The 27,333-nt window shown below is 46.2% G+C and overlaps 2 protein-coding genes across 3 annotated transcripts in view; one reads left to right on the forward strand and one right to left on the reverse strand.

Moving 5' to 3' along the window:
- The window catches only part of LOC134569295 (uncharacterized), a 732,490-nt gene that overhangs the window by 464,749 nt on the left and 240,408 nt on the right, over positions 1–27,333 (forward strand). Inside the window, exon 6 of the mRNA XM_063428214.1 lies at positions 9,405–11,381. Coding sequence (XP_063284284.1) covers positions 9,405–11,381 — 1,977 coding nt within the window. The remainder of the gene's footprint in view (positions 1–9,404; positions 11,382–27,333) is intronic.
- LOC134568458 (oocyte zinc finger protein XlCOF7.1-like) overlaps positions 1–27,333 on the reverse strand; it is a 724,127-nt gene that overhangs the window by 253,347 nt on the left and 443,447 nt on the right. The gene's annotated exons all lie outside the window — the stretch shown is intronic.

Here is a 27,333-nt window from a genome sequence, read left to right on the forward strand (position 1 = left end):
AATTAGAATATTTTCTAGCAAAAATTCCATTGCTAACACTGATGAGACAGAAACTGAATCGCAAGAATGCCACCCGCCTCACTCCCCCCCCCCCTTCGCGTCTCACAGAAGGCAAGGAGGGAGAGGCGGGGGAAGTGGGAGAGAGGAACAAGAGAGAGAGACTGTAAGCATGAATCTCTTTAACCATGTCAATGCTGGAAGGACAGTAACAAAACAGAAGGATAGTTGCATTACAATTATTGCAAAAACAAAGAGACACAAAAACACAACATTTAGTAATACTCTCAGTGAAACTCAATACAAAACCCCAACCCTCTACTAGGGTGGGCTTCTACCATCTAATGGCTAACACAAAATACAAAAACCCCACAGCATTTAAGATTGGATGGGGATGGTGACCGTGGTCAGCTACATTTCGGTCATTACTGACGGGATGATGGGAGTGGTCACCTCCTGGACGTCATGACAGGGCTCTGGCTGGGAGAGCCTTCCAGTAACACAATTATTATGATATACATACATTCTTAACTAATCTTCCACATGAAGGCACAGCAATCTTTTCAACTCCCTTAACCATCTCTTCTCCCTCTCTATCTTCAACTAGATCACACGCTAACCAGCCCTTACTGGGCTTTTATAATCCCTGTCCCATTCCCCCCCATAAAAGGCATCCCAGTTATAGAGGAAGGAAAATGAAACAGAGTGTCTACAATGCTCGACTGCCACTTGGAAGGGTGGGTCCCCCCAAGTGCGTCTTCCCAAAACGTAGACTAGTCACTAATTCCGCCTACCCGAGGTAGCCATGGATTGGAGCGAGGTGAGAAGTGTGTGACCAATCACTTCTCTCACAAGAGAAATAGGAGTGGAAAGTGTAAATAACACAGGAAGTAGAGTAAAAAGTAAAAGTAAAGTGAAAGTAGAGACAGACACAGGAGTTTGAATGACTCCCAATTAAGACAACAATTCAATTGAAATACAGTGCATGCATCACAGTTCAAATAAATTCAACAGTAATCCCTTTCCTTTACTCATGTGACCAAAGCCACCTCCCTCAACCTCGTAGTGTCCCCGCTCGGAGAACGACTTTCGTAAGTCTCACTACCAGCGGCCACAGGAAACAGCAACCATCTCCGACCCGAATCCTGTATAGCCTCCCACGTTACAGCGGTCCACTAAGTGTGGCCACCACTATCCTCACCCTCGTAGCGCCCCTACGGACCCACCCGTAAGTCTCACTACCACGTGGTGCTGGAGACAGCAATGCCTGCTTGAATTCACCCGCCATAAATAAAATTGGAATGCCACCAGCCTCAGCGCTCGAAGCTGGAGGGTACCACCTCTCTGCAAGCAGAGTTATGTGCACAATGAGGCTAGCTAGGCTATCAAAGTGACACCATGGGGAATCCCCAGGAAGCAGTGAGTCTACACCCTTCCACAGACTCCCCCCTCCTCTTTTTCCTTACTGCTGCAGCTACCCAGCACCTAAAAGAGGTAAACAGGCAAAGAAGACCCCCAGGAAAACTTCCACAGGTCCACCCCCCTTTTTCCCTACAGCCACAGCCACGTGGCTCCTAAAAGGGGTAAACAGGCAACAGAGGACCCCCAGGCACACACCCACAGGTCCACCCCCCCTTTTTCCCAAAGGGGCACACAGACAAACACTCCACCCGGGCACTTAAGCTAAAGACAGACCAATACAAACACACCCAGGCAACAGATAGTCAAAATGCAGGTAAAAAGTATTAACAAATAAGGTATAGGTTCTCTGGGCAAGATATTACCTGTCTTTGATGTCCTCTTGGCAGCAGTCACAGACACTTGAATAGATAAATCAAAGGGGAAAAGAAACATACCGGGCCTGCTGCAGTCTCCACCGTGTATTCAGAGGTGATCAATCTCCTTCTTTCCCCTAGGATTCATCTACCCAGGTCTTCTTGGACGGCTGCCAGATAGGTCATAACCCAAAGCCTCCACGTTGGATGCGCCAAATTGACATAGATTATTTTAAGCAAACAATTATGTTTGAATGACTATCTGTTCCTGTCCAAATCTGAGATGATTAAATTGCGTATACGCAGAAGTAAATTCACACTGACACATGCAGTTCAGGTTAAAATAACTTCAGAAAATGTAATGGCATCTGGTTGAAACGCAGGCTCGCAGACCCTTATAAGAGCAAAATTACATCATCATTGAATATCAAGATAACAACAAATAAACATCATTAATTGGTCTATGTATTAAGTGGTAAGTTAAATGCCCTCCCATCTATATTAGTAATTGGCTTAGGGGTTTGAGTGGCTAGTGGGGCATCCTCCCATCATGGGATGTCGTCATTTCTGACAAGGATGAGACTGAGATTCAGTCGCCATTGTTGATTAGCACGAGGCTCACTCGATGGGAGGGGGAATCTGGCAGCCAGCCATTTTGAGTACTTGGCACCGTTTTAGCTTCAAGGTTAGTTTCTCAGGCTTTTTAGAGAATGGACATTTCATTAGCATGGGCTAGCTATGGTATACTTTGTTACATATTACAGGAACTTGAACGATACAAGCACTAAAGGGAACTGAACAGCAACCACGATAGGGCAAGGTGCAAAGGAAACAGGTGAGTATAAATACAATAATGTTCACTTTGATTGGCCCCTGTCATATCCACGCCCCCAAAACGTGAGTGTATGGGGAACGTGGCATGACAGGGGCCAATGGCAGACTGATTATAATTTTGTCTCCCACTGTCCCTTTAAGAGCGCGCCCGAGACGCGGGGCGCGCTCTTAGTGTCAGGCGGGACACGTGACCGCTTCTCGCGGTCACTGCCCGCCTGACTGATCTCGTCGTTGAATGAGCTGCGCGCGGCTCGTGCAGGAGCAGGACCGCGCGCGGTGAGAAGAGAGGACCTCGGCCGGCCCCTGGAGAGGGTAAGTACTGCTACAGTACCCCCCCGAAGACACGCCCACCGGGCGGGGAGGAGCAGGCCTGGCAGGAAAGCGAGCGTGGAAGGAACGCACAAGGCGAGGAGCGTGAACAGCGCCAGCGGAAATCCAACTGCGTTCCTCAGGCCCATAGCCCTTCCAATGTACCAGATATTGGAGGCGACCCCGAAGAAAACGAGAGTCGAGTATAGCAGCCACTTCAAATTCCTCATGGCCCTCCACAGAAACCGGAGGGGGAGGAGGGACATGCCGAGTATAACGGTTGCACAGGAGGGGTTTTAACAAGGAGGTATGAAACGCGTTAGGAATGCGTAGATTCCTAGGAAGATCCAAGGCATACGAGACAGGATTAACCACATGCAAGATACGAAAAGGACCAATAAAACGAGGAGCCAACTTCATAGAAGGCACACGAAGACGAATATTGCGAGTGGAAAGCCAAACCCGGTCCCCCACAGCATAGGATGGAGCCGCCCTGCGATGCTTGTCTCTAGAGATTGGTTGGCATGTTCAGCAGCTCCATTAGACAGGGGGTGGTAAGCGGAAGAAAACGAGAGGGAGATACCCATCTCTGAACAAAATGCTTTCCAGAATCTGGAGATAAACTGGCTACCTCTATCGGACACGATCGAAGTGGGAATACCATGCAACCGAAACACCTCCCTGGCAAAGATAGAGGCAAGTTCCTTGGATGATGGCAATTTGACAAGAGACACAAAATGAGCCATCTTAGAAAAACGATCCACAATCATCAGGATGACAGTTTTACCATTCGAAGGGGGTAATTCAACAATAAAATCCATGGATAGATTGGACCACGGCCTCTCGGGTATGGGCAACGGATGCAACAACCCACAAGGAACCCACAAGTAGTACAGGCATTAACGTAATTGGTGACGTCCTTGCGTAAGGAAGCCCACCAGAAATATCTAGAAACTGCTGAGAACGTTTTAGAAATACCAGGGTGTCCAGCAGTTCTAGTGTCATGATACAATGACATAATGTCTCGTCTCTCGGGTATATCAACGAACAGTTTATCAGCAGGCCTTTCCCCAGGAGCCATGTTTTGTTTAGCCTGTATAGCTTGTAAGAGGGAAGAAGAAATAGAAAGAACAGTAGTAGCTATTATTCTGTCGGGAGGAATGACAGGGGTAACATCAATTTCTAGTTTGTCAGTAGTCTCGAATTGTCTGGACAGAGCGTCAGCTTTAGTATTACGATCACCTGGTCTGTATGTGATTATGTAATTAAAACGAGACAAAAACAGAGACCACCTGGCCTGCCTAGAAGACAATCTTTTTGCTTCACTAAGGTAGGAGAGGTTTTTGTGATCCGTTAAAATGAGGATGGGATCCCTAGTACCTTCTAGTAGATGTCTCCATTCCTTGAGCGCCAAAATGATAGCAAGGAGTTCGCGATTGCCTACATCATAATTCTTCTCTGCTTTGGACATCTGTCTGGAAAAGAAACCACAAGGGTGTAACGGTTTTTCAGGTGAATCTCTTTGAGACAAGATAGCACCTACCCCAATCTCAGAAGCATCAACTTCAAGAATAAAGGGTAGTGACGGGACAGGATGCTGTAAAATAGGGGCAGAGGCAAATGAAGCCTTCAGGAATTCAAAGGCCTCAAGTGCTTCTGGTTTCCAGACATGAGTATTACCATCCTTCTTGGTCATTCTGGTTATAGGTGCTACAATGGCAGAAAACCCTTTAATAAAACGCCTATAATAATTTGAGAAACCCAGAAAACGCTGAATGGCTTTCAAACCCTGAGGTAGAGGCCATTCCATAATGTCAGAAAGTTTCTTGGGATCCATACGAAAACCCTTGGCAGAGATTATATAACCCAAGAATTGGACTTCTGATTGATCAAATGAAAATTTTTCGAGTTTGCAATAAAGACCGTTAACAAGAAGAGTTCTCAATACTAATTTAACATGCATGTGATGAGTCTGTAAATCAGTAGAATAAATTAATATGTCGTCCAAGTATACTATTACGAATGTATGTATATACTGACGTAGGACATCATTAATAAATGCTTGAAAAACTGCTGGGGCGTTACAAAGGCCAAAGGGCATCACAGTATATTCGTAGTGACCACTCCTGGTATTGAATGCGGTATTGAATTCCATTCGTGATCCTTTTTGATACGTATGAGATTGTAAGTACCCCTAAGGTCCAATTTAGTAAAAAACGCGGCATGTTTAAGCCTATCAAATAGTTCCGTGATCAAAGGTATGGGGTACGCATTTTTTACGGTGATTTTATTTAGGCCCCTATAGTCAATACAAGGCCTTAATTCGCCATCTTTCTTGGATACAAAGAAGAAACCAGCCCCTGCCGGGGAAGAGGATCTTCTTATAAATCCCTTTTCTAAAGATTCCTTAATATATTCCTCCATCACAAGATTCTCCTGAGGAGACAAAGGATATATTCTCCCTTTGGGAGGCATAGTACCAGGTAGTAAATTAATAGCACAGTCGTAAGGCCTGTGAGGTGGCAACTTTTCAGCCTCCCTTTCATCAAAAACAGATTTAAGAGACAAGTACTGAGGGGGTAAGACCGTAGGCACGGGAGGAATATTAGTAGAATTCAAAGGGGTGATTTTAACAACACAAGACTCTTGGCAAGCATCACTCCAAGAAACTATTTGTCCTGACTCCCAATCAATAGTGGGATTATGAGTACGCAACCAAGGATACCCTAACACGAGGTGAGAGGAAGGAGACGTAATGATCTGAAACCGAATGGTTTCAGAGTGTAACACCCCTGTAGACATATGTAGTGGTACAGTTTCATGTGTGATAACTGGAAAGCATAATGGTCTACCATCTATGGCCTCAACGGCCAAGGGTGTCTCCTTCTCTCTAGTGGGTATGTTATTCTCCTTGACAAAACTGGAATCTATAAAGTTTTCGGCTGCTCCGGAATCAACCAGGGCTAGTATATTCCCTGCTATGCAGTTACTACCAAGGTGCAGGGAAACAGGGAGAAGCAATTTATTAAGATGCAAATGTGAGGACTCTGATGTCACACCCAAGGCCTGTCCTCTATACGGTCTTAGGTGCGATAGTTTCCCGGACGCACGGGACATTCTTGTCTCATATGGCCCCTCCTACCACAATAAAGACAAAGTCCCTCCTTTCTCCTATAAAGTTTTTCAGCGTCAGTAAGTTTAGCAACCCCTAACTGCATAGGTTCCTCCTCTGACCCTTTAGATCCCTCTGGAGTCTCCGCTCTAGGTGAATTAACAGGGACAAAGCGTCTATTTCTGGACTTGGTATATAACCTGTCACGGATCCTGTTATCTATATCAATGAGATAGTCAATAAGGCCCTGTAGGGGTACAGGGAGGTCCTTAGCTGCTACCTCATCCAACATAGTTTCAGACAGACCTTCCATAAACGCAGTAGTAAGCCATTGTTAGTCCAATCTACCTGTAAGGCAAGGGTACGGAACTGAATAGCATAATCGGCTACAGATTTAGATCCTTGCTTAATTCTCATTAACGCCCTGGCGGCATTCTTTGACCTTTTAGTCGTGTCAAATGTTCTACGAAACGCTGTGAGGAAGCTATTGAAATCGTGTACCATAGGCCCATTAGCCTCCCAAATAGGATTTGCCCATTCAAGTGCCTTATCCGTAAGCTGGTGCATAAGAAAACCCACCTTAGATCTATCAGTGGGAAATGAACGTGGGTACATCTCAAAGTGGAATTCCACTTGATTAAGGAATCCCCTACATGTCTTAGCGTCCCCTCCATACCTAGGTGGCGGGGTTAGATGTGCTGAAGCATTAGGCATATTAGCTGTGTCTGGTACAGGGGTTACAGGAGGTGCAGGTGCAGGTACAGGTACCGGAACTGTTCTGGATAACAGTGTCTGGATGGCTTGAGCCATTTGATCCATACGGTGATCCTGTTCTGCGAATCTAGCCTCATGAGTGGCCATCTGTTGTCCTAAACCTGCGGGGTCCATGGCCCTATCGTAATGTCACGGTAATATACCCCAACACGCAGGAATAGTCCAGATAGTCAAGAGACAAGAAACCAGGATTCGTCTTACCGGACCTTAGAATGGCCGGACTTAGATGAGTACAAGAAAAGACAGAGTCCAGAACAAGCCGAGGTCAAGGGGACGGAGAGACAGCATAAAGTAGAACAAGCCGAGGACTGGTACACAGGAAGACAAACCGGCGGATAAACAAGCAAGGATAAAGAGAGAGCGGAGTCAGGAACAAAGCCAAGGTCAAGCACCAAAAAAACAACTGAACGATACAAGCACTAAAGGGAACTGAACAGAAACCAAGATAGGGCAAGGTGCAAAGGAAACAGGTGAGTATAAATACCCTAATGTTCACTTTGATTGGCCCCTGTCATATCCACGCCCCCAAAACGTGAGTGTATGGGGAACGTGGCGTGACAGGGGCCAATGGGAGACTGATTCTAATTTTGTCTCCCACTGTCCCTTTAAGAGCGCGCCCGAGACGCGCGGCGCGCTCTTAGTGTCAGGCGGGACACGTGACCGCTTCTCGCGGTCACTGCCCGCCTGACTGATCTCGTCGTTGGATGAGCCGTGCGCGGCTCGTGCAGGAGCAGGACTGCGCGCGGCGAGAAGAGAGGACCCCGGCCGGCCCCTGGAGAGGGTAAGTACTGCTACAGGGAGTGAATTTATTTAAGCCCCTCCCACAAGTACAGGCCAAACAGCCTTAAAACATATATAAACTGTTTTACAAGTTAAAGAACCTTGTAGCAGGGGATGGTGAGGGAAGTAATGTGACTGGCCCTTAGGATCCAGGGAATTAACCCGCAGATATGTGCAATAATGTACTGAAGTGGCTATGGTATTTTAACTAGTGTCTAGGAACTGCTTAGCCCGAATCAGTTTAATTTGTACAAACAAGTGAATTACCCAACATAATTGTGATTTATGCAAAATTCCAACAAATGGTAGGAAACCAATAACAGTGGTAGCCGATATATATTCTTGGGTTTTAATGGGCACATGATGTAGCTGACGTACGAATGATATCGTGCAACCGTGAGACTTAATAACCGAATGCACTTGAGTGTATGAGACAGAGGAACGAATACCCGTGGTTTAAATGAAATATATAATGAATAGTATTAAACAAATGGATTTAAACGAAGAGTTTTAGACAATTGATTTAACAAAGTGATATAAACAAAATGATTCATACAAATTGATTCAAACTAAATTATAGGTTTAAACGAATGCCATTTTAACGAATGGATTAACTAATGCAAAGTAAATGAATGGACATACATGAATGGCATAATAAAGCTAAACAGAAGGAGCCAATGCCAGTATTAGTTAGGCCCGAATGTGGCAACGCCGTGAACAGGTTACCACGTGTACATGCGTGAGCGGGCCGCGTCATGTGGCAGGAAGCCGGTTAAAGCGAATGGGAACTGGGTAGGAGGCCCTGCAGACAGATGGAGCCCCAAAAGAAGCTGCAAACCGGGTTTGGAGAGCTGTAAGCCGGGTCAGTGGCTGAAGACGAGTCCGTGGCTGCTTCTGAAACAAATGGAGGGCCGAAGAAACCGAAAGTGCTGGTTGTCGTGGCATAGCAAGGGGGTAGAGTTTTTATAGGGAAAACTCCTCCCACAAATTCAGGCTTATGGCCTTTTACATATATATGTATTTTTTTATGGTCTTGCTCAATCACCATGATGTGTCTTATTTCTTATCTTTAATATAAATATTGTTGTCAGTTTTTCTAAGTATGGTAAACAATACATTTTATAGACAGATTTTCTTTACATCCCAGTACATTTCCACGGGTAGGTCAACCCAGGTATCTACTACAATTTCAATAGCACAACCTTCTAGTTTAAGTGCTAGAGGCGAGTAGTAGATACTTGGCACAGCCTTCCAGTGGCAGAGGTAGGGGGATAACAGTGAAATTATGTGCTGCATGTGTTTAGAATATATGTGATTAGAATGTATGTGATATACACAGTATGTGTAATTTGTTCCTCTAGCATAAATGCAGATACGTGAGGCTTTATGGACTAAATCTAATTTTGCAAAGCAAATTAAAGTAAAAAGGAGTATACACAATTTAGCTAGGGAATGGGCTAATGCACACAAAATACTTGATATCTTCACAATTACTATGACACCTGATGGTCATACCTCTTATATATTATGCAAATATTGTCTGTTGTTCTAAGTATAGCAATTTCCTTTAACTCGCAGTATATTTCTTTCAGGTGTATTTGTCAGGAGAGGTGACCAGAACAAAAGTACATGAAGCAAGGCTATGAAGAAATCTATTAATAACAGAACCAAGTCTAACTCTAAAAAATCAAGCATTTTGTCAGATTCCTGTATGTTCATAAAGGAGATGGTAGACATACACCTCAAACCTTTCTCGTGTTCTGAATGTGGAAAATGCTTTGTCACAAATACAGAGCTTGTCAGTCATCAGAGAACTCACACAGGAGAGAAACCGTTCTCATGTTCTGAATGTGATAAATGTTTTGGGCAACATGCACATCTTGTCCGTCATCAGAGAACACACACAGGAGAGAAACCCTTCTCCTGTTCTGAATGTGGAAAATGTTTTGGGCAGCTTACACATCTTCTTGGACATCAGAGAACTCACACAGGAGAGAAACCGTTCTCATGTTCTGAATGTGGAAAATGTTTTGGGCACCATTCACATCTTGTCAGTCATCAAAGAACACACACAGGAGAGAAACCCTTCTCCTGTTCTGAATGTGGAAAATGTTTTGGGCAGCTTACACATCTTCTTGGACATCAGAGAACTCACACAGGAGAGAAACCGTTCTCATGTTCTGAATGTGGAAAATGTTTTGGCTATCATTTAACTCTTCTTAGACATCAGAGAACTCACACAGGAGAGAAACCCTTCTCCTGTTCTGAATGTGGAAAATGTTTTGGGCAGCTTACAAATCTTCTTGGACATCAGAGAACTCACACAGGAGAGAAACCGTTCTCATGTTCTGAATGTGGAAAATGTTTTGGCTATCACTCAACTCTTCGTACACATCAGAGAACTCACACAGGAGAGGAACCGTTCTCATGTTCTGAATGTGGAAAATGTTTTGGGCACCATTCACATCTTGTCAGTCATCAAAGAACACACACAGGAGAGAAACCCTTCTCCTGTTCTGAATGTGGAAAATGTTTTGGGCAGCTTACAAGTCTTCTTAGACATCAGAGAACTCATACAGCAGAGAAACCGTTCTCATGTTCTGAATGTGGAAAATGTTTTGTCACAAATACAGATCTTGTCAGTCATCAGAGAACACACACAGTAGAGAAACCGTTCACATGTTCTGAATGTGACAAATGTTTTGTCACAAATGCAGAGCTCGTCAGTCATCAGAGAACACACACAGGAGAGAAACCGTTCTTATGTTCTGAATGTGGAAAATCTTTTGGTTATCACTCAACTCTTCGTACACATCAGAGAACTCACACAGGAGAGAAACCGTTCTCATGTTCTGAATGTGGAAAATATTTTGTCACAAAAGCAGAGCTTGTCCATCATCAGAGAACTCACACAGGAGAGAAACCGTTCTCGTGTTCTGAATGTGACAAATGTTTTGTCACAAAAGCAGAGCTTGTCTGTCATCAGAGAACTCACACAGGAGAGAAACCCTTCTCCTGTTCAGAATGTGGAAAATGTTTTGGGCAAATTTCAAGTCTTCTTAGACATCAGATAACTCACACAGGAGAGAAACCCTTCTCCTGTTCTGAATGTGGAAAATGTTTTGGGCTGCATTCATATCTTCTTAGACATCAGAGAACTCACACAGGAGAGAAACCGTTCTTGTGTTCTGAATGTGGAAAATGTTTTGTCACAAAAGCAGAGCTTGTCCGTCATCAGAGAACTCACACAGGAGAGAAACCGTTCTTGTGTTCTGAATGTGACAAATGTTTTTTCACAAAAGCAGAGCTTGTCAGTCATCAGAAATCTCACACAGGAGAGAAACCCTTCTCCTGTTCTGAATGTGGAAAATGTTTTGGGCTCCATTCATATCTTCTTATACATCAGAGAACTCACACAGGAGAGAAACCCTTCTCCTGTTCTGAATGTGGAAAATGTTTTGGGCTGCATTCATATCTTCTTAGACATCAGAGAACTCACACAGGAGAGAAACCGTTCTTGTGTTCTGAATGTGGAAAATGTTTTGACAAAAATTCAGATCTTGTCCGTCATCAGAGAACTCACACAGGAGAGAAACCGTTCTCATGTTCTGAATGTGGAAAATCTTTTGGCTATCACTCAACTCTTCGTACACATCAGAGAACTCACACAGGAGAGAAACCGTTCTCATGTTCTGAATGTGGAAAATGTTTTGGGCGACAATCACATCTTGTCCGTCATCAGAGAACTCACGCAGGAGAGAAGCCTTTCTTATGTAGTAAATGTGGGAAATGTTTTGCCAGTAAATCAGAGCTTGTCAGACATCAAAGAACTCACACAGGTGAGGTGATTTTAGAATGATATTTGGATTAATATAGAAATAAAATATCTTAAATTGTGATTTTTTTTCCCCTCAGGTTCACACAACAAATAGTAACTTTGATAGTAGCGGGGGGGCGTGGCTTGGATGCCGACCGGGATGGACGCTTAAGCTACGAGCTCAGCTCCACCGGTCCCCACATAGCCCTATTAATCAGCTACAACTGCATCTGATGGGAAGGAATCGAAGGGGTGACCCTCCAAGGACCCCCAGGGGATCCCAAACACAGCAACCAGTGGGCCCGATGGATGAATTTGTCCAAACGCCGGCAGACACACGCGGAGAGGCCAGAGGCCTCAAAATGGCGTCCGCCTCCTCCGCACCCGAAGCTCCGTCTCCCTCCACACTGGATGGGGTCATGGACGAAATCCGCGCCCTCGCAGCCTCCATGGTCACCAAGGCAGACCTGCTGGTGCACACCACGACTATTCAAGACACCCTAAGAGCTGAAATAGCCGGCATCCGAGCAGAGGTGACGGCGCAAGGTACCCGCGTGCAAGACCTAGAGCGCTCCCATGAGGCCCAGAATACTAGATTGGCCTCAACAGACACAGCCGTGGCCCGGCAGGGCAGCCTAATCCTACAGCTCAGAAGAACAGTAGAGGATCTGGACAACCGCGGGCGCCGCTGCAACATTCGGGTGCGTGGTATGCCAGAAGCAGAAGGCGAGGAAGAGATTGAATCCGAGCTGACAGCCCTGTTCCGCCTGATATTGCCCGATAACAACACCATGGAGATAAGGTATGACAGGGCACACAGGGCACTCAGACCTCGCTCCTTAGAAGAGGGTCCAAGGGACATAATCTGCTGCCTGCACTCGTTTGCTGTAAAAGACACCATCATGAAGGCGGCCAGATCCCAACACACGTGGGAATACAAGGGGGCTCATATATCTTTGTTTAACGATCTGTCCCCAGTGACCTTGGAGGCTAGGAGGGCGCTACGGCCCATCACCACACTCCTTAGAGACCGCAACATTGCTTACAAATGGGGCTTCCCGTTTGCCCTCATGGCAAGACACCAGAACGGGTGGGTGGCAATTCGCTGGCCGGAGGAGGTCCCCAAGTTCCTGGAGGATCTGGGCCTACCACCTGTGACCATACCAGACTGGGTATTGGGTCCGTTAGAAGCGGGCCCGGGACCACAACGAGCACCACGCCGACACAGGGGATGGTCCCCGCCGGGGACATGAGTAACGACCATCAACCGATAGTGCTGTCCCACTGGACTGTTACCGCCCTGCACACCCTAGGGCGACCCTTAATCCATAACACCACAAGAATCACTTGCTCGGAAATGCAGGCCTCGCTAACGCTCTTACATTGCCACTGAACGAGAATGGACTGGCACCGATAACAGGGACTGGATTGCCCCAACCCCGCCGTATGTAACCCCCAGCGGCACCCGCTTAGTGGGGGAAATGTTGACTCTCCAGGACTGTGAACATATCTGGCACCGATTACCTCCCACACTGTACACTGATGGCCCCGCTATGTCTATCTCCAATACACGAAACCCTGACCCTTCCTCCAGAAGTGTTCTCAGGGGTCTACGGGGGTGCCCTCGATGGGGTGGGGTGAGATGGTGAGGGGGGTTTCTGGATTACCTGGTTCCGGTGCGGCAGCTACTACTACTGCCCCCCCTTTTTTGTCTACACATGAGACACTGCCACGCATAGAACAGCGTTGATGTAACAGAACTGTGCAACACTTTCAACAACTGAGCCCAGAGACTGCCCTCATCTGCTAAGTACCCACAAATATTGTTATATCATGTACATGATTTGCTCTCCTATCTCTTTAATTGTTTACTGTAACTATTACTGCTAATATGCTTCTCATGTCCTCTGAATGGGAACACCGTATCGGGAGGAGGGTTAGATAGATGGAAAGTAAACAGAGATTCAGGGGCTAGTGGGTGCAAAAAACTTGGTTATCGCCATAGGTATTACAGAGAGTAACATGCTTTCAGCGAGCGACATGGGGAGGGCACACGGGACCCACCCACGCAAGGTCCCGAACAGGACGCACAAAATACGGGATGGGGATAGCATGATCGCATTTCACAGTTAACTACACCTTAAACACCTGTGCAGACAGGGGGTTACACTCACTATTGGCGCAGAGCGGAGGATGGGATAGCGGGCCAAAAGCTATGGGGGTTAGCCCCAGGGCTGCGGAGCTGGGTGGACTTTCCGGAGGGAGGCACCTACAAAGGTGGTGGATAAATGGTACTACAGGTTGTTGTTATTACTAATATTGTTACTGCATATACCCACAAAGTTTAACATGTTAAAATACTGTTTGATTCCCTGCATGATTATTGCTCCCACGACTGAACGCACTAGGGCAGGGTACTTGCTGGAGCGGACCGGACTGGAACCTGACCCACACACAACACTCAGGCCACACCAATCCTGGTTTGGAATCCGACCACTGCTCTACACTCTCACTGGCGCAAAACCCTCAGAGGAGCCACAGGCTTGTTGCCCACCGATCAGGTTATCGGGGGAACACCTGGCCACTCCTGCTGCGGCGCAAGTGACTCTCCTCTTCTAGGAGATTGCGGGGTACTACCCTTCTTTCCCCCTGCTGGGGACGTTCCCCTAAGGAAAGGCCCTATTGGCCCGCCCTTATTTTACTCCATTTTACCTCACCCACTCCACGTACCCTCACTACCGACACCCTACACATACTTCCCCGCACACACTCACACATATTAACTCTCACCCATACTACACCTCACGGCTGCTGTACACATACCGACCCGGCAAGGATAACGAGAGGAGACATCTCCTCGAGAACCAGACATAACACAAGGTTCACAGGATACTTGACTTCCTAATTATACATAGAACTAACTTAGACGCATAGGACAGTATACCTCATAGTCATATATCAGACCCCACTGGTTGGCGTTGCTCTCCCGGCCACCTATCTCACTCGGACGCTCCAACTGAGGACCGAAAAGAAGGGACACGGAAGGCACTATGGCATACAGTCGTGCACCCCTGTCCATCATGACCCTCAATTGCAGGGGCCTGAATATTCCTGAACGCCGCTCTCATCTACTACGAACCCTGCGACAGAAACACACATCGATAGCGATGCTACAGGAGACTCACTTCAAATGAGAATGCAGCTCCTAAACTTCGGAGTCCTCACTATCCAGTGAGCTACTGCAACAACCACCCGACGGCCCGTCGAGCGGGGGTAGCAATCCTAATGAAAAAACAGGACACAGGTAGGGAGATAGTGTCAGGTTGCTAGAACTAAATGGGGGGTAACCCCTATGAATTGTTACGTTAGAAAGGTAGAACGATATACTGGTTCTCCAGATGTGGAGAGGAGAAGTACCAAAAGGAATTAATCACTATCACTTCTCTATGGAGCCAGTGTATTGAAAGCAACCCACATTCACACATATAGTTTATATGTAATTCTTAAAATATAACTTTTAATGAAATCATTAAAACAAAGTATCCAATACGAACTTTATAAAAGAAAAATTCATTAAGTACGGGCTGTAATCAACAGACCATTTGGAATTACTGAAAAAGGCTGAGGTCTCTCAAGACGGTACTTGTTAGCCATAGTTATGTGTAAACAGACTAATGAAAAACGTAGCATTAGTTGGCAAAATGATGCATGGTTGAAAAAGTAACATACTTTAGAATTAGGACTGTGGTTCAACAATTGTAAATCAAAACAAAACTAAGAGCCAAAAAATAAATATAATCACACAAGGACCCGGTTGTACATTCCAAGTCCCATTATATCCACAAGTAGTTTAGTAAGTTCATGACTTTATAGAGGATTAAGCCTTTGTTTATTATTGGTGGACAAAATTAATATTAGAAAAAGAGAAATTAAATCAGTAATGCTGCAGGAAAATGAATAATCACATTTTCAACCACTACTTGTATAATTACTCGAACACAATAAAAATGGAAATAGACCCCTCACTAGGACAGTCTTTGATTACTTAGGAGTGAATAAATGGGGTGAAATTAAATTCTTCATTAAGTCCTTTGGGGTATAAAGTCTGAAACAGGTAAATCCAGCGGGACTCAGCCTTTAATAGAGATACATTAATATCTCCTTTTCGGTGGTTGAGAACAAGTTTTTGTATCACCTGAAATTTTAAAACTTCAGGTTTAGAAGCATGGTTGATTCTAACATGTTTCGAAATTGGGGTTTCAATGTGTAAATTAGTTATGGAGCTGATGTGTTGTAGGATGCGTCTGCGTAGTTGCTGATAGGTTTTGCCTATATACTGTAGCCCACAGTCGCATGTTATTATATAAATAACATTAGTGGAGCTACAGTTGACAAAAGCATTGATGGTTATCTCTGTTGAGGTTCTTTTATTCCAAACAGACTTAGTAGGTGAAATAAAGGTGAAATAGAAGTAGAGGGTGTCTTCGAAACAGGTTTAAAGTGACTGTGCGTTAGTATATCACCCAGGTTGTTAGCTCGTCTGAAAGTCATTGATGGTTGTTTGGTGATGGTATTACTCAGACTGGTGTCATATTGTAGTACCGGCCAATTTCTGCTTAAAACTTGTTGTGTAGTATTCCAATGTTTATCATATGTACCTATGAACTGACTGACTGTTTGCAGTCGTTTTTTCCAGCGGCAGGGACATTTAGCTAATAGGATTCTCGTTAGATAACGGAGGGAATTTGGAGGGATGATTATGATTTCTCCTAGCCACCATCCAGCCTGATTAGTTCACGAATCCTAACAGACAGCTGCTTTAGGTCCTTTAGCTGCTGGGACATGTTGCAGCAATTATTAGGAGTTTTTTTTTCACATTTAACTACCTCCAGGGTGGTATTGTTTGGGTTTGAGGATTATTCTAATAATTTGTTTAGTGCTATACACCTCTATTGATTAATTTATGCTTTTTCCTCAACCTATAACCACATCTGCTGCCATTAGACCGAGGCAATTCAGCCTTTTTCAGTAATTCCAAATGGTCTGTTGATTACAGCCCGTACTTAATGAATTTTTCTTTTATAAAGTTCGTATTGGATACTTTGTTTTAATGATTTCATTAAAAGTTATATTTTAAGAATTACATATAAACTATATGTGTGAATGTGGGTTGCTTTCAATACACTGGCTCCATAGAGAAGTGATAGTGATTAATTCCTTTTGGTACTTCTCCTCTCCACATCTGGAGAACCAGTATATCGTTCTACCTTTCTGGGGTAGCAACCCTACTTGACGCGAACTTAGGCTTCCAGGAGCTGGACAGAATGGCCGATGACCAGGGACGTTACCTCTTCCTGAAAGGTACAATAGCCGACAGACTGTACACCCTTGCGACCATATATGCTCCCAACTCGAAACAAGCGCAATTTCTACGTGGGACGCTAGACAAGCTGCACGGATTTTCGGAAGGGGCATTGATAGTGGGGGGGGACTTTAACGCCCCCCTAGACCCACTTATGGATTCATCTACTGGCCACAGCTGCCTATCCCAATCCCGCATCAGGTCCATTTGCAAATCTCTGGACAAGTTGACGTTGGTGGACTGTTGGAGGACGATTCATCCTTCCGTCAAAGACTATACGCATTACTCGGTAATACACAACCGATTCTCCTGAATAGACTACGTATTCGTCAAACAAGAAGGACTCTCCCGTCTGCGGACGGCCTCCATAGAGCTGGCCACATGGTCGGATCATGGCTCAGTCCGGGTAGAATTGGAATCCCCTTTATTTAAACCGGCAACATGGACATGGTGCCTGAATGAATCCCTGCTCCAAGACATTGAGGTGAGAGGGGAGATCTCACAGGCACTGGAAACTTATTTTGCTGAGAACGGAATGGATGAAATGTCCCCGGTAACGGTGTGGGAAGCACACAAGAGTGTGATTCGTGGTACCCTTATCGGCATCGCAACGCGCAAACGGAAAGACCTAACTAACGCGATGACAGACGCGTACAAATCCATCGCACGTCTTGAAACACAACACAAACGCTCCCAGCTATCCGCGACTTACAGTGAACTGATGGATGCCAGGCGAACTTTGCAGGCTCTACTCACACAACGACACCACCGCTCGCTCCAAAGGTCGAAAACATTTTTCTACACCCGTGCAAACAAAGGTGGGAAGTTTCTCGCCCGCCTCTTGAAAGGAGACACACCCCGCACCCAAGTGAGAAAGCTGCGCCTAACAACGGGCAGAACATCACCCTACCCAGAAGATATAGCAGGTGAATTTCGGGAATATTACAATTCTCTCTATAACCTTCGCCCACCGGAGAGAGCCCGGCACGCAGAAGGGAATCATCACTACACATAAGAACATACCTGGAAAATAATGTACGAAAACGAGTGAACCCGGAGGCAGCAGCTATGCTTGATGAACCGATCACTATAGAAGACTTGGCAGCAGCGTTGAAAGGCACGAAAACCGGACGGGCACCAGGACCGGATGGGTTTTACGCGGGGTATTATAAACACTTCGCTGCGATGCTCCTACCGTGGCTAACGAAAGCTGTCAACAAAGTCACGGAAGGAGGCAGCTTTGGCACGGAATCCCTTACAGCAACAATCACAGTCCTGCTCAAACCCGGTAAAGACCCGGAACAATGCGGCAGTTATCGCCCGATTTCTCTACTAAATGTGGATACGAAACTCCTAACGAAAGTATTGGCAACTAGACTTCAAAGGACGCTACCGAGCCTGGTTCACGTAGACCAAACAGGGTTCATTCCAGGTCGGGAAGCACGAGACAGCACATTAAGTCTATTCTCCATTCAACATCATGCACAGAAATTTCGGAAACAGCTCCTACTACTGTCCACAGACGCCGAGAAGGCATTTGACTGGGTCAACTGGGACTACATGTTTCATACACTTCAGTTCCTAGGTATTGGACAGAGGACCATGGCGTGGATTACTGCCCTATACAGTAAGCCGAGCGCTCGGTGCGAGTCAACGGAGCTCTGACTACAAGCTTCGGTATCGCGAACGGAACCAGACAGGGTTGCCCCCTATCGCCACTCCTGTTTGCACTCTCCCTGGAACCGCTTCTACAAGCGATTCGGGACTGTCCAGACATCCACGGCTACACCTGGCAAGACACGGAGCATAAGGTGGCCGCATACGCGGACGACCTTTTGTTCTTCGTCTCCCAACCTCGGATCACGTTGCCATGTATACTCTCGGAGACGGACAGATTCGGCCGGATCTCGGGATTCAAGCTCAACCTGGCGAAATGCGAAGCACTAAACATCACCATGCCCACAGCAGAGTATGCAGCCCTCGGCTCACTCTTCCCATTCCGGTGGTGTACAGGGGCAATGAAATACCTTGGCATCTGGATCACCACGAACCACCAGGACATATATATACGCAACTTCGCGACGCTGCTGTTGAGCATTGAATCCGACTTAAAAAGATGGTCCTACCCACACATCACGTTGCACGGCAGAATAGCAGTCCTTAAAATGAATATTCTCCCGAGGGCCCTATATCTGTTCCAGACTATACCAATGGCCCTACCAGCAAAATTCTTCACGACCCTGAAATCGGCGATCATTAAATACGTATGGAGGGGGGAAAGATCCAGTATACGCCACGACATACTGTGCATGCCTAGACACAGGGGGAGCTTAGCCTTGCCCGACTTCAAAAAATACCACCAGGCAGCAACGCTACAGAGGATACTAGAGTGGCATGAAACAGAGACGACCAAACAATGGGTTCTCCTGGACCGGGAGGGTGAAGACGCGAACCTGAAGGCGACGGTCTGGAGAAGACGAGCGACGAGAGCCAACAGAAGAGAAGACGGTGACCCAGTTACACAAACACTCATCACCTGGGAGAACATCAGGGAAATAACGCAAATCTCCCCGACTCCCAGTCCCTTGCTACCGATCGCACATAACCCCGACATAGGAGGTGGATTGCCATCAAATGCCTGGTCCTTCTTGGGCGAGACGGACTAGATCCCAATCTATAAAGTCACACGGGGCGGCGCTCTGAAGACCTTGGACACAATACTGGACTCACGACCACGCTCCCATATGGCGGTTTTTCGATACATGCAACTAAAACACTACTATGATTCACTCCCGCACAAAGATAAGCTCCAAAGAGAACTAACATGGTTTGAAAGACTCTGCTCCCGTGGCACCTCATTAGGGAACGCTATTTCGAATCTCTACCAAAACCTACTGACCAATACTGACTCGGAAAATAATACCTTTAAACGACACTGGGAACGAGCCATGGACAAAACCTTTACCCCGGCACAGTGGGACAAGGCCTTGATATGGCAACATAAAAGCTCCTCTAGTTCCCACTACCAAGAGGTGAATTATAAACTACTTTCCATGTGGTACCGCACACCGGTGTTACTACATAGGATTTTCCACGCTACACCACCAACATGCTGGAGATGCCAGGAGGAAAGGGGAACCATGCAGCACATATGGTGGGATTGTAAACATATTGTTCCCTACTGGGATCGAATCAAAGCCGATGTTCAACTGATCCTGGGAGACCACCTTGAATATTCGGAAGAACTAGCTTTATTACATATCTCCTCACAACCGTTGTCCACCTACAAGAAATCTATCATGCGTCACCTACTCAACGCGGCCAAATCACTCATACCGGTATACTGGAAGAAAACAGACATCCCCACACGAGAGGAATGGATCCACCGAGTCGAGGACATCAGGACAGCCAAGGCTCTACGGGCGGAGATGACTGGCAGGGAGTCACAATTTGCTGAAGCCTGGTCACCGTGGTATGCCTATCGAGCAAGGCCATAGGGGAGGTCCGAGAGGAGGATGGGCCCTGGGTCAGTACAATGCCCACAGCACCCATGAGACACACATTACATCCCATCATAGGCGTGCACAGCCTATTGCATTAGGGTGTGCACCCTAAAGCACAAACACACGCCGCACGCCGCATGTATATGTGTGTGTGTGTATATATATATATATATATATATATACACACACACACATATATACATACACTGCTGTGTGTGTGTGTGTGTGCTGTTAGTGTGCTGTGTGAGGGTGGTGTGTGTAAGGGTGCTGCTGTGTGTGTGTATGTGTGAGGGTGCTGGTAGTGTGCTATGTGGGTGAGGGTGTTTGTGTGTGTGTGAGGGTGCTGTTTGTGTGTGAGGGTGTTTGTGTGTGTGTGTTAGGGTCCTGTTAGTGTGCTGTGTGAGGGTGCTGTGTGTGTGAGGGTGCTGTTTGTGTGAGGGGGGTGCTGTTTGTGTGAGGGTGCTGTTTGTGTGAGGGTGCTGTTTGTGTGAGGGTGCTGTTTGTGTGAGGGTGCTGTTTGTGTGATGTGTGTGTGAGGGTGCTGTTTGTGTGATGTGTGTGGGTGTCGTGTATTTCTGAGGGTGCTGTTTGTGTGTGTGTGTTTGCGAGGGTGTTGTTAGTGTGCTGTGTGTGAGGGTGTTGTGTGTTTGTAAAGGTGCTGTGTGTGTTTGTGAGGGTGCGGTTAGTGTACTGTGTGTGTGAGGGTGCTGTATGTGTACTGTATGTGTGTGGGTGCTGTGTGTGTGTGGGTGCTGTGTGTGTGCTGTTTGTGTGAGAGTGCTGTATGTCTGTAGGTGCTTTTTGTGTGTGGGTGCTGTATGTGTGTGTGTGTGTGCTGTATGTTTGGACAGATTGTGGAGGTGGGGGCAGATTAGTAAATATCCCCCCTCCCTTCTTACCTTATGTAGGGAGGGGGGATCCTTGCTGCCATGTGCCATCCCTGGTGGTCCAGTGGAGAGTGAACTCTAGCCTGCGGGGCTAGAGTTAACTCTCGTGAGATCTGAGCGTTGCCGTGGCAACGCTCAGATCTCGCCAGAGGAACCTGGCGGAGCTGCTGTCTAGAGCTCCCCGGGTCCTCTCCTGCCTCCCTTCATGCTGCTGTGGGCCGGTGAGGTAGATCTTTGATCTCCCCGCCGGCCCATGGAGGCTTAGAGCAGAGCCAACACTCAGCGCCGGTTCTGCGTGAGCCGACAGGGGAGAATAAAGTCCTGGGGAATAAAGTGTGGGAACCAAGATTCCCACCCCCCAAAAAAAAATAATATACACTCCAGTGTGTGTATATATATATATATATATATATATATATATATATATATATATATGTGTGTATGTGTATATATATATATATATATATATATATATGTGTGTGTATGTGTGTATATATATATATATATATATATATATATATATGTATGTGTATATATATATATATATATATATATATATATATACACACATACATACATATATACATACATACATACACACACACTGACACGCATACTCAAACACACACACATTCACAGACACACTCATACATTCACAGACACACATTCACAGACACACATACACAGACACACATACACAGACACACATACACAGACACACATACAGACACACATACACAGACACACATACAGACACACATACACAGACACACATTCACAGACACACACACACACACAGACACACATATTCACATACACACACATTCACAGACACACACACATACACAGTCAAAGACACACACACACACAAACAGACACACAGACACACACAGACACACACACACACACACACAGACACACACACAGTCACATTCACACACAAATGATTATTTTTTTAATTAAAAAAATGTCCACCCAGCCTCCCTACCTGGAGTGCTGGCGTGGACTTGTCCCTGGGGTCCAGTGGGTCGGATGCCTGTGTCCATCTCAGCCGCGGTGAGGGAGCTGTGAGCTCTCTGCTCCCTCTCGCCGCGTGGGCTGTCTGCTGTAGCTGGGAGCCGGAATATGACGTCATATTCCGGCTCCCAGCATCAGCAAGCAGCGCGCGGCGAGAGGGAGCAGAGAGCTCACAGCTCCCTCACCGCGGCTGATATTGAGAGAGCCGACGGGGGTGGGGTACTGACAGGGGGGACATGGGGGGAGGAAGGGGGGCACTGACTGAATGCCTGCAGGAACGGCGTTCCTGCACAAAAAAAGTGCAGGAACTCCGTTCCTGCAGGACTCAATCCATAGGCGTGCCGCGGGGATTAGGGTGTGCCCAGGCACACCCGGCACACCCCGTGCGCACGCCTATGCATCCCATGACTGCTACCTGACATCCGCACTTTCAGACGGTGACCCTAACACTCCACATATGAACCACACGACGGTCGAGAGACGAACACATAACCACCGACTGGACAGGTGCATAAACCTCCATCCCCTACAGTAACAACTCTAAACTTCATGCAACCATAGCTAAGGGAAGACGTTTAGGAACGACGACCGCATCCCCACGGACACCACAACGGGGGTACACCTCACAAACATTACCACGGAACCCACACCACACTCGTGGCATGGCACTACCGATCGGGCCCTCGGATGTGTGCAGCAGCCCTGAGACACTACAACTTACACACATACCAGACCACTGCACCCCCCTCTCACAGAGAACCATGGAACACGCAGGCTCCACAATTACACTGAAACAGGCAAGATACCTGGCGATGGTCCCCATCCATTACTCCTGTCATGCTACAACACGGCCACATGAATTTTAGTTAGAACATCAAACTGGAGGATAACTACCTTACCCGGCTCAGATAGTCACTGCCAAACTAGACAAAGACGTAGGCTCCATACGACCAGCCATCTATGCCCATTCCATGGGGGAAGACACAACTGTCCTATGGACGGGGCCACTACATGACGGTATGAACCAAAATGGGGGGATACTGATTGCACTACAATTTAGGCATACATGGACCGCTTCCCACTACTCTCCCTGTCCCTACATGGTACACCTAATAACACCCCGACACTACTCACTCATACACACGATCTCTAGTTAGATCACCTTTTTCTTTACATCGACCTATGCGACATACACACGCAGACGACAGTTATGGATATGCTCCAACCATGGAACCACACTTGTAGCATATCTATGGACGTTCCTACTCCCATTTAGTTCTAGCACTACTCGGACGCTCTCAGTCCCATACTGACACTAAGACCTTTTCAATCCCACCCTATAGAAAAGGAACTAATTACACAATGTTATTGGTTAACTAACAAAGCAAAGAATAAAAACTCCCTTGAATTTGTACGTACTCATGCTATATGTAAAAATGCTACTCTATTGCAATATTTCATTGACTGTTTGTTGGGGGCCTGCAAGCTCGCCATTCATTCTGCTTTTCTATCAATAAAAACTTGATTAATCAAAAAAAAAAAAACTTTGATAGTAGCAGTCAATGTACATATGATGCATTGGTATTGTGGCACCCCCATGCTATTGTTCGTAGATGCCTAACCTGCACCGCAAACTCTACTCCACTTGGTTGCATGTTCTGGAAGTTACAGAGTATACTAACTAGCCTGTTCCACTGGTAATACACTTCAATGAAAATGTTGTTTAGCATGACTTAAATTTGCATTGTTACGGAAGCCCCTCTCTCCTACAAAAGAACCATCCTGTCCCTGTTTTATACCCTCTTTTGTTGCTACTATTGCCTTTTACTTGTATTGATGCCTGAATACGTTTCACATGAATAACAGATGAATAAACCTAGCCCCTCATTCGTGCTCACGAACCACCGACCACCCAGCCCTTGGCCTCTGCCGCCACTTAACCTTAGTCACCTTGCAAGGTACCGAATGGACTAATGAACACGCTACCACCCAGAGGCTTTGGTTTGTGGTTAACCACAGCCTAATTGACTGGCCGCAGGGTGGCCCTCATACGGATACAATTAACCGAAAAAATCACGAAAGGACTACCGAACAACTACCACCCACACTCTGGTGTGTGGCCCCAATTAAAGTGTGGTTCCTGCGGTAAACCGCAAGCTAATTATGTGTTCCCCGGTGGTCGCCGTTCGTATACTGAACACGAGGCGGGGCCATCTTTTTATCATCGAGGGTTCAGCAGGTCCGAGGGGGAAAATCCCTGTAACCATAAGTGGCAGGGAAACTGCACGAGCCCTGCTACAGAAAGTCGGTACCCCACTTCATTCGGATACAAATTCACCGAATGAACTATAATGTTATAACTCTACTGAACCGTTCGTGAGATCGGAGCACAATCAGTATAGTGGATGCGCTCAGATCAGAGCTATCCAGAGACTAGTGGAACGCACTATTTATGTATTAAAGTGTGAAAGTTGGAGATAATTGGATAAGTATAACCATTGGAACCCATTATCTCCAAGCTGGGAGGAGCAGTTTTAAAACGATGCTATGTTTTTCTATTGGTTGGGACATTGCATTGTCCCGTGTCCCATCAGGTCCAGAGGGGGCTGTGCTCTGGCCTGAAAGATCATATAAATTGCCATGCATGAGTGCCATTAAATCAGTTCGTGTTACCCTCAAATTGCAGCCTTGACTCGTTTTGTAGGGAAGGGTGTTATCCTAGCTGTACCGTAGCTAGTGGGGTTATTCTACACTTTCAGGATTTATCACTGAATGCAGCTCGGAGCAGCGCTCTCACTCTCCAACATCAAGAACCAGGGTATCCAAGCGGTCCAACCTCCAGCTAGCCCAGAGGCAACCGCAACATGCATGATTCCAACCAAGACACATGCCTCTTGCTGGCAACTTGTAGGATCACTATTTCTGGGACCCAGCTTTAAAAAAAAAAAAATGGGGGGCGTGGCTAACTTACTGTGAGAGCGGCCTCATTGGCTTAGGAGCTCTGACAAAAAAATCAACTTGATAAACTATTGAAAGCAAAATTGACTGCTTAATCTCAATCCCCACACTCTACAAGAAGTGGCTAAAGGCACCATGTCACCTTTTAAGCAATTGATACTCTCAGAAACAGCAAAATTAAAGACTGATGCAAAGACTCGCAAGATGATGACGATACAGTGGCTATGTCGGACGGTCAATCCAACTACGAGTCAATCTCCTCCAAGTACTCCAACTCTCCAGTCACGGAGCGTAGCCTTCATAAAATGCTCCAAGAGCTATGATCCACGATCACAGCAGACTTCCACCGTATTGACGGAGACTTGACAAGAGAATTCTCCAACCTGGGAGACAGAACCAGCCACTTGGAAAATAGAATGGAAGAATATGCGCAGCCCATAATAAAGTGGTAGACAAGGTACAGAGGCCATCAGAGGAAAACGACACATTAAAACTAAAACTAGCAGTCAAGGAGACAAATTGTCAGTTTCCAAGGCATACCTGATGATGTGTCCCACGATGCTCTTCCAGCGTACATCCTGATTCCCGGCCTACCTGACTCCGTATGGGACTTCGACCGTATGCACAGACTCCCGCATCCAAGGTGCTTGTCAAGCGAGGCCCCCAAAGATGTCATCATCAAATTCCATTACTTTGCCCATAAAGACACACTCCTGGCAGCAGCTAGAAAATCTCCCATGCTTACAGACCCCCATCAACACATCGCTTTGTTTGCGGACTTATCAGCAGCCACAATGGGGAGACACAAAGAATTTATCACCATTACTAAAACACTACGGAACAATAATGTGTCCTACAGATGGGACTACCCCACCAAACTGCTGATCTGGAGGCAGGGAAAAACCCAGGTGGTGAATGACCCAATCGAGGGTATGAAGTTACTCACAGAATGGGGCCTGTGGAACAATTCTAATGCCCCCCAGCAAAGAGCGGTCGGGGCTTCCCCAAGAAGAGCCCAGGCGGAGTGACGGATGGCAGGAGCCCCAGCCAAAAGATCATAAACTCTGGTGCAACGAATCTCGGTCTAACCAGGACGGTCACTTTGGGTATATTCTCCAAGTTAATGTAATGCCATGTCTTTATATGTAGTCGCTAGTCACCAACTTCACAATTAATATTTGCTTATATTCATTGTTATAATAATGGCCTACACATAGTAAAAATATCATTCTATAACTGTATGTAATTGCAAAGAAGAATATTCATTAATGCATTCCCTTTGTTTGAATCACATCCCACTAACATAGTAGCAACTGTTTCAGCCATATATAGGCCTCAACACAATTTTACTGCTAATCTGGCTACTACCTGGTGTACCCAGGAAATCGTCTTGAATGACACGTAGTCTTTACCACTATGCTTATATTACGTGTTAATCAAACAGGTCAACTCCCATATAAGGGCCCCCATAGATTTGCACCTACATGTTAGGTGAATACGCCCAACATTAAGTACCGTTACCGTCTCCACGACACCGCAATCCGGTACAGTGTCCTAAGTTACCAAACCTGCTGAAAGCACTAGCTATAGCAATAGCTACACTGCTCCGCAGAAACAATCCCCACGGTGTCCATTGCATGCCACTTTGACGTAAGGTGCACCTGGTAAGCGGCGATGTCCAAGACAAGGCCACTAAAGATAACCAAATGCATTCAATACGGGTTTTATTTTTCATAGTTATCACAACAAAATTGTTTTAACTCGGGTTGTTAGGAGTCCTTTTCCCCCCTTTCAGGTCATCTCTGGTGACCACCTTTCTGTGATCTCTATATGACCAGTATGTACCTCCCTGTTAAGGGAGATTTATGTAAATACCTTTGTTCCTTTTATTCTCCCCTTTCTTTTTCTATCCCCACAGGTAAATGTGTATATGGTTTGGAGCCGCAATGGCTGACAATTGTCACGTATAGAGAGAAACTTTACGCTGAGCTAAACTCCAAATGGGATCGCATTCATGAGACTACAATACAGTTCTGTACAAATCATCTCCCCCGAAAAGATGAAAAACACCACCACTCAGATACACGAGCTTTACACCGCAGGGCACTCACCATCCCCCATGATGTCTAATCTGATGAAAATACTATCTTTTAATGTTAAAGGCCTTAACAGTCCATACAAGAGGCGACAAGTGTTAAAGGATATGCA

This window comes from Pelobates fuscus, chromosome 7 (assembly GCF_036172605.1).
Source record: "Pelobates fuscus isolate aPelFus1 chromosome 7, aPelFus1.pri, whole genome shotgun sequence".
NCBI lineage: Eukaryota > Metazoa > Chordata > Amphibia > Anura > Pelobatidae > Pelobates > Pelobates fuscus.